Source organism: Morus notabilis, unplaced genomic scaffold (assembly GCF_000414095.1).
Source record: "Morus notabilis unplaced genomic scaffold, ASM41409v2 Scaffold759, whole genome shotgun sequence".
Lineage (NCBI taxonomy): Eukaryota > Viridiplantae > Streptophyta > Magnoliopsida > Rosales > Moraceae > Morus > Morus notabilis.
Genome location: NW_010366029.1, coordinates 166,301 through 177,411, shown reverse-complemented (window position 1 = coordinate 177,411; position 11,111 = coordinate 166,301). Strand labels below are relative to the sequence as shown.

Sequence of the window (11,111 nt, the reverse complement as noted above, 5' to 3'; positions counted from 1 at the left end):
GGCGGAAATATCGATGCCTTTATTAGACTAAAACATAAACAACTAAAACCTAAAACACAACCGCCGCAAGCCTTCAATGACAGTACAACCGACAAGAGAACCATTAAGCTAAGAAGAACACTTTGAGGGACAAGTTGTGAAGCCAACAAGATGCATTCAAATAGCATAACGTGAAACACACAGACCACCACCATCAACGTCCAGAGACGATACCACCACCTCCAAAAGAATCCCAACACTGTCCGGAACAAAACTTCAAAAGAGTACAACCATCAGACGAGGAATGCATCGAGAAACGCATCCAAGCCATCTAGAATTCATCCTCTATAATGAAATTAGATCCGCACCAACGAAACCACCTCGCAAAACACAACCACCATCATAAAAAAAGCCTGCACTAATACGAGCCTCTTGACCAATTTTCAAGGTCGAAGGTCCAACGGCACACCAGGAGACGATCTTGAAATTTGAATTGTCTCACTCTCTCCTTTTCTCTTTTTCTCGTTTCTTTCTTAGGGCCGGTTGTTCTGTATGCTTGTGTTTTAAAGAAAGTTTTAGATGATTGTATTTTGAGAGATTTGGGGATTTTGGAACCAAAATTTACTTGAAATAATGAACTATAGAAAGGGATGATATTCATAATCTTAAAATCGTAATTGAAAATCAATCCGTAATTAAGTTTGAATAGCTTTCGTAATAATATGTTACATTATTGAGGTTTGTTTGTAATTTTGATTTAATTGCTGTAATATTGATTTTCACTTACAATTATAGGATTCTGCTAGATATTGTGGCCATCCCATTTATGTAAATACTTTATTTTCCAACAATACAATTGACACCATTTCCACAATTAATTTGTTTGTGCTCTAAACGGTAGCAGACTCGGGACTCCGACATTATTCATAGTTATCATTCTCCTTGTGCTAATATTTATTTTACTTACATTTTTAGCAATAAGATGAGATGTGTTGGATGAGATTTTATTTGTAAAACCAATGAAAAAGATGCAAGTGCAAGTGATTAATTAAATCCCACATAGTATAGAGAAAAACATGATTGAAAATGGTTCTTCTATTTAAAAGCTCAATGAAACAGAAGATGCATGACAAATAACTGGAAATATTTAAAATTTCACCAACTCATTTTGAGCTGACTACAATAAAGATTGAGCCAAATTTGAGTTGATGTTCTAAAAAAACAACAATGCATTAAAATTATCATCAATATATGAAACCGAATCACCTTTTCTAATCTATATATTGTGAAGATTAAATAAAAACCAAGATAATATAGGCGCCGAGAGAAAGGAGGATGCAACGGCGCAAAGATGGCAATCATCATGAGGGAAAAGAGAGCACATGAACACTGGGACGAACGACAATCGTCGAGGAGGCTTTGTGAAATGTTGAATATTTAAAATAATTCAAATTTTAAAATAAAAGATAATAACTGATATAATTTAAATTAAATTAATTATACTAAGATAAATACAAATTATTTAAATTAAATATACAATTATTTTTATTACCTTCAACTTTGATAATTCAAATTTAAGTCATTGTTATTTGACAAACTATTGTATTTTGAATATGAAGCCATTAACTTCAGGTCTTTAATGACTATTGAAATGGAATAACGATCTCTAAAATATAGTCATTCTTATGTTTGCTTGGATAAAAAGACTTAGTAATCATTATTTTTTATAGAATTGATATTTCATGAAATATTCCATGAAATAGATGAATATCAATTCCTAAAATGAATCAGTTGAATGATTATTCTATTTCAAAATTGATATTAATTAAAATTCTCTCTCCCATTATTATAAAATCTACTTTAAATATTATTTTCACCATCCCAATATAAAAACATATTTTTCTATTAACTCTAATGCAACTTACTCCTTAAAATAAAATAAAAGATTATTATCACTGTGCACCATGGACTTTAAGATCATTTCTAATTTGCTTTTGAACTCTAAAATCTCTCACTTTACTTCTTGAACTTTGCATTGTTCCTACTTAATCCTCTATGTTGTAATTTATGTTAAAAATAAATAGAAAAAAGAGAGTAATATAGTTATATAGTCTTTCTATTTGAATTTATGTTAAGAACAAATAGATAAAAGCACATGGTCACATTCCACTCCCTTTTTTTCCGTCTGTTTTTAACAAAAATTTTTATAAATGGCTTAAATAGTAAAAATTTAAAATTTAAAGTTTAAAAGACAAAGTGAGAATTTTTATAATTTAAGAAACAAAGTATAGAGAGTACCAATAGATTAAAACCTCCGATTTTTACCGGCGCAAGAGCACTGCTACTGCAGGTTTTTATCTTCCATTCATTACTCATGTATTGTTTGATTATCACGTGTTTTTTTTATTAATATTTTTGTTGTTTTTTTTTTTTTTTTTGAATTGCTTGAATTAGGTTCATGTCCTGTGAAACTAATATTTTGTTTTTGTTCAATTTATATGAGTTGGGAAGGGATAACAGAGGGGTGATATATAGCACGTATATATTTGAGTATTTAGTTTATGTTGTAACCTGCCACAATCAATATATATATATATATATATATATAAGCACGTATAATCATATCAATATTTTCACTAATCTCTACTCTATCATGTACATATTTGAGTATTTAGTTTATGTTTTACTATTTTAGCTACCTCACCATAGATAATACATTTGAGACCTTTTATGTTAGAATGATATTGATGCATTTAAATATTTTTATATAGTTCACTTTGATTTCATTATTTGAGTAATTAGTCATATCAAAGTTAAAAATATTTGAATATTGGTTATATATCAACCTTAAACGTTGAGAAAAAAAATTTTGAACAATATTTCAATCTAGTTTTAAAACATTATTAATGAATAAACGAATGGTTATTCAGTCAAAACATATATTTTGTCATTAATTCACGGAGAAATACTAGCGTTATTTTTTCTGCGACTCTTTTTATCACTTTATGCATTTATTATTTGACATGTGCACTCAATTATCTCATTTTCTGGTAAAATAATAATGAGAAAAGAGATAAATACCCTTAAAGTGCATGAGTCTAGACTTGTACTCTTGATTTATATCATTTTTCGTCAAGTAACTATATCAGTTAAAAGGGTATTAATCAAGAGGAATTTAAATCTATTGTCCCTATTTTTATGTCTTGCTGGCTTTCTCTCTACTATTTATTTACAATGTCATCTAAATTTAAGAATCTAACCACCATGAATAGGAATAAAATACTAAAAATACTAAAGCAATTCACGAGATGTCAAAATTTAATCGGAGAGACAGCTACTGAGATAGAAAAATGAGACAACAGATTTGAACTCTAATTGAGAGTGAGGGGTAAAAATCTGAACTCATGCACTCTAAGAGTAAGTTTAACAATTTTCTCAATAATATATATATATATATATATATCATATTAGTGGAGTTCACGTGTAAAATAATAAATACAGAAAGTGATATATAGAGTGAAAACAAAAGTGACGCTAGCACTTTTTATATGACTAACCAAATATAATAATTATGATTCCAATATTAATTTTAATGTTCAACCCAACAAAAAAATTTGAATAAAGCATTTAATTTATTCTTTTTCTACTTTTATTGTATTCCTATTCTTATTCTATTCCATCAAACTAAACCCACCCTAAAAAGAAAAAAGTTGCAGTTCAAAATTGTCCAGCTTCTCTCACTTGTTGTGCTCCACCTTGCTGGCTACGACTGTGGTTGCGAATCAAGAATATTGTGTAATTGCTCTTCCTGTTCTACAACACCAATGAAAAGTTATGATCTAATTAGTATTGTTTAAACGGACAAATTACATAAATTAACTCCGATTTATGATTTTTTTTTTTACCTTATTCCCTAAATTTGAAAATTAATACGTGAAATGTGTATGTTTTATTGGTATATTGCATAAAACTGATCTTGTTGGCTACAACATCATTTGTAATCATATTAACGCTTGGACTACAACTAGTAGTCGAATTGCTAACTATAATTTAATTGACAAAATTGCAGGTAACTTGACCTCACAACTTCAGGACCAAGTTGAGAGAAACTTATGTCTAATAATTTTACTTGATTTTGATTTTATTTAGAATTTCCCGCAATTTCAACTTTAATAACCTTTTGGTTCATAGGTTTAAACAGAAATATTTAAATAGAAATTTAAATTTTATAAGAAAAAATATTAACAAAAAGATTTAAACAATAATTAAATAAACGAGTAAAGTTGCGTATATATGTGCTACACAAGTACTTCTGGATGAATTCGATCTCAACTTGTGGTCCATATTGTCGTGCTGAGTCAGTGCCGATCAGTCCTTGCGTAGGTTTTCTTATTGTTGATCTAGAAGATGCTTTGATCTGAATTATTAGTGGACATCATAATTTTGCAATTTTGCTGCATTTGAAACCGAACTATTATCAAATTTGATGGTTCATACAACTGTTTGTTTGTTTCCTTATTTTGGTGAACATATCAAAGACACAAAACTGCAAGCCGGTCCTTGAAAGGGACCATATAAATCACTTTTTAAACCCAAATTTTTTTTTTTTTTTTTTTTTTTTTGCTGGAAAAAAAGTTTTTCTGTTGTCAGCATGTTTATATCAATTATCAAGTTGTCAATAACCCACTTGGTTTCCGACTATAAAAATTCTAATTATAGGGGAGCAAAAGTAGAAGAACGGTTGCAGATGAAAAATGTGTAATATTTACAACTAATCTAATTATATATATATATATATATATATTTCAAAATCATTATATATTAGATTTAGAATGCATGATTAACACCAGTAAGCATAATTAAAAATTACCCATGTGGAATGTTAGGCCCGTAACTAATATCTTGTAGCCTATTTAGGTGTCCATGCCACTATCACAAAACGTGCAACATTGTCATGCTTAATTATCACAGATCATTACCGCATTAAATAAAACAGCCGTGATAAAACATGAGACTATTACTTGAATTAGTTAAATTAGGCCCCATGTGAAAACTTTGTTGACTTGTGTCGGTCCAAACAATAACAGACGGACTTTCTACATCAACCAAGTCTAATTAACTAGGTCTTTAAAAAAAATCGAATTAATAAGTGGTCAGTACAGATTATTAATAAACAATATAAAGTGTATATTAGTTATTTAATAGATTCAAACTATATCCAGTTTGTCCCACAGGATTCTTTTCTGCTACCTCGACCTGCAAAATTACCCATATTTAACGCGCGTGATCATTAAGCATGCCTTCTTAACAATCAATAATTTTCTTTTAATGCACTTTTATATTTTATGAACAATTTACACCTTTTTTTTTTTCTTCTTTTTGCAAAATCAGGCAAGTAAATAAAACTACATTATTAAAGTTCCATAATGTGAAAAATATTTGGTTCAAAAAAATAATAATGTGAAAAATATTATTCTAAAAAAAAAATGTGAATATTATTTCGAGGAGCTTTCCACAAAGTTTTGCAAACTACATAATTATCTAAATCGTCAAGTGGTCATCTCTTTCTCTTTTCCAAATTTAGGATACCAAGCAAGGTTATTTGTTCACAATAAATATACGTACGTACATACATACATACATATATATATATATATATATATATATATATATTCCATGCACATTCGTAGACACGTCCTCCCACAAAGTTCACTTTATCCCTTTCTCTTTCTTTAAACCCATCGGCTGCGTAATGCCTTTTTCTTGCTAATTTCCCATGAACAAAAATGGTTCCTCTCTCCACCTTCCCTGATCATCTCCTTTATCTCCTCCTTTTCTACCTCTAAATAAAACTCCTATGTATTCATTTTGGTAAATTTCTGTTTTTGTTATAGATAATTAAGTTCTATTTATAGAATAAACAAGATATATATTCAACCTAGATATTGATTTTGTTTTTCCCCTTGGTTTTATGGGGACTGGTTTCTCTTCCTTAGCTATGTTAGAGATCAATGGAAGCTGTAGTACTACTTCTCTTTCGCCGGTTTCGAAACCGTGGGAGCTCGGCGACTTGCCTGAGAGTTGTGTCTCGTCCATTCTCAAGCACTTGGATCCTCCTGAGATCTTCAAATTGGCGATGTTGAGCCGGGCTTTTCATAGCGCCTCTTTGGCTGATTTCATATGGGATTCAAAACTACCACCAAATTACAAGTTTCTTGTTGATAAAGTTCTTCGTATTAATGGTTCATCTCTAGATTACTATATGCCAAAGAAAGTGATTTACGCCAAATTGTGTCAACCCAATCGCTTTGATGGTGGCACCAAGGTAGGTGTATTAGTATTATTATTATTATTTTTTTATTCTTTTGAAAAAGAAATCTCAATTAAATTGCGAGATTTGGCAAAATATTTTGTGGAACTTTTTTGTATATATTTAATTTCTTCGTGTATATATATATATATATATATTGTTACCATTTTGGTTTGTACAAAATGGATACTATTTTAGATGATAATGAGTGATTAATTTTGGTGTTGTTATCCACCATATAATGTAGGAAGTGTGGCTGGATAAGAGTAGCGGGAAAATGTTTTTGTCGATTTCGTCAAAGGCATTGAGGATAACGGGAATAGGTGATCGGAGATATTGGAACTATATTCCAACTGAAGAATCCAGGTGAGATTTTCAATGGATTTTGTTGTTTTTTTTTTATCCCCTTCATATAAGGAATATATTGATCAACTACGCGTAGGGAATCCGGTTTTCTTTCCTTCCAAGCATTTTCGTTTGAAATAATTTAAAATTAAGCAAAAAAAAAATAAAGACAATAGTTAAAAATGAGGAAGAACTAAAGAATAATAACATAAATAATACGGTTAATGTATAATTTCACATGTTAGGTTTAGTACGCCTCTTCCACTGTTGGGAGGGCTTAATTAAAAAAACTTGATTTTGGAAAATCATCATTTTCATTTTTTTTTTTAATGAAAATTTTGTGTCAAGTATCAAGGATTAAAAGTATTTTGGTTCTTTAGATATACGTGGCTATATTAGGATGTGATTTGATTTTGAGAAATGATCTATTTTGTCAAGCGTTTTGCAGCAAGAAAGTTCCAGGAAATTGGCACGATTCCGTGGAATTTGTTTTCTTTTCTTTTCCATATTGATCACATTACAAAATAATATATTAAATATGATAATCTCCCCTTATACTGAAAAAATTTGCAAATACATTTTCAAGGTGGGGGCCTTGGAGAATAGAAGATATATTATTCCGGCATAGTCTAATAAGCTTATCTCCTTTACTTAATTTAAGCAACGACTTGGCTTGGAATTAAAGCATTTTCTTTTGATCTTATCCATAATTTGCTTTGTAGATGCCTTGTGTAGCGAATACCATTAATTGACATTTTCTTAATTAATTATCTTGTTGAGTGGTTTAGGCTTTCCTTAATTAATTAAAAGGCATAATTACCATAGAAAAATAAGAAAGGAATATTATAACATTTTTGTCACAACTCACAAACTTATTGATGTACGTTTTTTTTTTTTTTTTCTTTTTATTGCATTAACAGATTCCAAACAGTGGCATACCTTCAACAAATTTGGTGGGTTGAAGTATTAGGAGAGTTAGATTTCGAATTTCCACCGGGGAATTATAGCGTTTTTTTCAGATTGCAATTAGGCAAAGCTTCAATTAAGAGATTTGGGCGACGAGTTTGTAATCTTGATCAAGTTCATGGCTGGGACATAAAACCGGCTAGATTCCAGTTATCAACATCCAACGGCCAGAAATCCTTATCAGAACGTTATTTGCATGAGCCCGGGAATTGGCTCCATTACCATGTGGGTGATTTTGTTGTCGAAAGCACCATCATGATGAGCATAAAGTTTTCAATGGTCCAGATTGATTGTACACACACCAAAGGTGGTCTTTGCTTAGATTCTGTGTTGATTTACCCAAGCGAGTTTAGGAAAAATTTGTTACAAGCATAGTTTGATCATGTGATAGAAAGTATGTATAGAGCAATCAGTTTGATATATCTTTTTGTGGGGTATGAATGATTGGATTTTGTTCATTTAAAGCGATTGAAGAAATGTTCATGTCCTTTTCTTTTTTCTTTTTTTTTTTTATGTATGCAATTTGTTATTTTTTAAGTTCTCTTGCCAACTTCAATTTTCAGAAAGTCCATGCTTATCTATATATCATCTTAGACTAGATAATGTTATTGGCGTTCATATATACTTAACATGTACACAAATCTATATGAATATCAATAAAAAGAATTTGAAGTGTCGTGGGGAAAGGTATCTTGAACCAACAAATACATGGACAAATTACATGTTTGTTCTTAGATTATAAGCCTTGTCACAAAATATCCATCTAATTTTAATTTTAATTTTTTCTCCTAATTATAGTTATTATAAATTTTCTCCCTCTGTTAAATTTTTAACGGACATAAATAATATATACTATATAAATGCTGAGTGTCGTTTAAATAATTTAGTAAATAATTATTCTATTAGCTCCTTCTAATGTACTCACATGAAAATACAATTATAGAGTAGGAGTTATTATTATTATTTTTTATTATACCTACTCTTTTTTTTATTTGCTTGACCTAAGAACCTTTAAGAGTTCATAAATGACGGTCGGCGACAATAAAGGAAGTAAAAATTTAATAAAAGAAAAACTTTACAAGAGTTATTGAAATTTAAGAGAAAAAAAAGAGCTAAAATTATTGGGGCGGCATTTTATGACGAAGGGTATAATTCAGGAGCAATTGTGTAATTTTCTCTAAAAGCATAATATGAAGTCAAATGCGTTGTGTTTTAACTTTCAATTATGCACTTTTGATAGGCATTATAGAGTCTCTAGTCTACTAAGCACCCATCATTATTGAATAGTGACGGACCACCAAGTAGTGCAAATTAATAAATGGCATTTCTTTTATCGTGCTGCACAGGTAGGGCAATCTGGTTTAATCATTCATTTTGTTTCTTTTTCACTCTTCCATGTTGTTGGGAAATCAAGATAAAGTAACACATTATGAGTCCGTTTATTTTGCTGATTTGAGTTTATAATTTGAATTGAGATGTGATTTTGTGTGAGAGCTTTTTACTGTAACAAAAAAGTTAGATGTGACTGTTTTTTAGAACTTTTTACTGTAGCAAAACTCGAATTCTAAACTCAAATCGGTAAAATAAACAGTGTCATAGATCAATTAAAAAGGCCCTCCCGAAAGGCCAAAAGAAAGGGGGCAAAAAAAAGAAGAAGCAAATATTTTCGTCTCCCAGAGGGACAAAACAAGAAAAAAGCCAAATTTCTCTAAACACAAACATATGCTTATGAAGTCTCGATAGGTGGTCTTAAGAGATGGAAAAGAAAAGGAATTTTCCATGGAATAAAATTATTGATGGACAAGGGAAGGATTACGTGTAATTAAATAGTAAAAATTTACACTCCATGTCATGTTTACAAGAGTGCAATTAAAATATAATAATTTTTTCAAATACTATAGAAATATAAAAAAATTACGTTATAATTATTATAATAATTTTTGTATTTTACATTTTACAAAATTAAAAGAGTAAGTATTATACTGATTTCAATGTTTATTATTTATAAAAAAATTCCACTTTCTTTTTTTGTTATATTTCAACATCGATTATGCTATATGTATAATTCACTCATTTCGATCATGTAAATGGTTAATTTCTAAAACATATATATTTATTCATTTATTTATTACAAAAAAAATATTTACTAAAAAAGTACTAATAATTTCTTGGATATATCCCCAATATTTCTCTCCGTGGCTTTTCTTTTCCTTCTATTTTTCATGGGTGTAGTTTTAACGGTTACTCAAATATTTATTCATCAATGGGTATTATTATTTTAGCTATAAGATATTAATCTAATTTTTATAATAAATTTAATAATTGACAACAAAATTTAAAATAATTAATAAAATTAAATTTTTATCACGACATGTCATTAAATTTCTATATATATAATATAACAATCGATAGAAACGTAACAATTGAAAACTCGTATATATATATATATATAATATAGATGAGTTTTAAATTGTTATTTTTCATCAATGATTACTTCTAAATATAAAAATTTGATGACGTGATGAAAATTTAATTTTATTAATTGTCACTAATTTTCTTATCAACTCACACTAATATCTTGTGTTTTAAATAGTTATTTTCCATCGATAGTTACTTTTAAATATACAAATTTAATTATGTGACGTGATAAAAAAATTAATTTTATTAATTGTAATTAATTTTTTTTTTCAACTCACACTAATATCTAGTGGCTAATACCCATTAAAACCATGTAAATTGTAATTACGTTCATTTATATCTAACAACATAATCGTTTTTATAAATGGTTCCACCAAATCCATATCAGATTTTTACAAGCGGGGCTTTTCTGTCACTCAATTCTTTTACGTCATCCAAAACTGTGCTCAGTCGGTGATTCCAGAGGTTCCCTCTTTCTTTTCTGTCTCTTGCGGAGGAGGTTTGAAATTCTTTTCTTTTTTCTTTTTTCTTTTTTTTTTGTCTTTTTTTTTTTTATCCATTTTTCCTTTTCGTTAAACCGTACTTCTTTTCTTTCCTCTCCTTATTCCCCAAAAGTATATTCTTTTTTTCGTTTCTTAGAATTTGCCATTCGTTTATTCAGTTTCACTGATATTTTGCAATAAGCTTCTCAGTTTGTTTGGTAATCTGGTATGTTTGCCACCAAAAGATGGAAACTTTTACTAATTTACATGGCCTTTGGACAAAAAGCTCTTGGTGTTTTGGGGTTGTTTGTTTGAATTCCAATTTCCAACTTAATTGTTATGCTTTAATTTGCAGAAGCATTAGATTCTTCTTTTGAGGATGCCTAAAGCGGATAAGAATGCTGATTTTATATATTGGCTTGGAACTGACATATCAACAAAGATTCTCACCCATTTAGATGACCCAGCTGATCTTGTCCGTGTTTCCTCTGTTTCAAGGCTTTGGCACCGATTTGGTAACCCATTTTGTTAAAATTGTTAGCATTTTGGTAAAGGATTTGTGTCAATTTTCACAATTGCTATCTACTTTTCTTATATATATATATATATAT

At 29.4% G+C, this 11,111-nt stretch overlaps 2 protein-coding genes across 6 annotated transcripts in view; both read left to right on the top strand.

The window, feature by feature from the left end:
* The first annotated feature begins 5,694 nt into the window (after positions 1–5,694).
* On the top strand, positions 5,695–8,099 carry LOC21398825 (F-box protein PP2-A13). Of its 3 annotated transcripts, none has more exons than XM_024172903.1 (4): positions 5,695–5,768; positions 5,976–6,304; positions 6,537–6,655; positions 7,555–8,099. In XM_024172903.1, the coding sequence occupies exons 1-4, from the start codon at positions 5,756–5,758 to the stop codon at positions 7,973–7,975; spliced, it is 882 nt and encodes a 293-aa protein (XP_024028671.1). In that variant the 5' UTR covers positions 5,695–5,755; the 3' UTR covers positions 7,976–8,099. The 3 variants fall into 3 exon arrangements, with proteins under 3 accessions (XP_024028671.1, XP_024028672.1, XP_010107403.1); XM_024172904.1 differs by lacking the exon at positions 5,695–5,768 and adding an exon at positions 5,788–5,850; XM_010109101.2 differs by lacking the exon at positions 5,695–5,768 and having other exon boundaries at positions 5,895–6,304.
* Positions 8,100–10,428: 2,329 nt separating this feature from the next.
* LOC21398824 (F-box protein At4g00755) overlaps positions 10,429–11,111 on the top strand; it is a 6,677-nt gene continuing 5,994 nt past the window's right edge. For 2 of the 3 annotated variants that reach the window (XM_024172912.1, XM_024172914.1), the window contains exons 1-2: positions 10,633–10,726; positions 10,856–11,015. In XM_024172912.1, the coding sequence (XP_024028680.1) occupies positions 10,880–11,015 (136 nt within the window). In that variant the 5' untranslated portion in view covers positions 10,633–10,726; positions 10,856–10,879. Of the gene's footprint in view, positions 10,518–10,632; positions 10,727–10,855; positions 11,016–11,111 lie in introns of those variants that run through there. The other variant, XM_024172913.1, reaches the window with a different exon arrangement.

Bases quoted from the DNA above. Each gene is read 5' to 3' on its own strand.
- LOC21398825 (XM_010109101.2), top strand. From the start codon at position 5,951: ATGGGGACTGGTTTCTCTTCCTTAGCTATGTTAGAGATCAATGGAAGC. The intron at 6,305-6,536 runs GTAGGTGTATTA...CATATAATGTAG, and splicing joins GCTTTGATGGTGGCACCAAG to GAAGTGTGGCTGGATAAGAG. The intron at 6,656-7,554 runs GTGAGATTTTCA...TTGCATTAACAG, and splicing joins ATTCCAACTGAAGAATCCAG to ATTCCAAACAGTGGCATACC.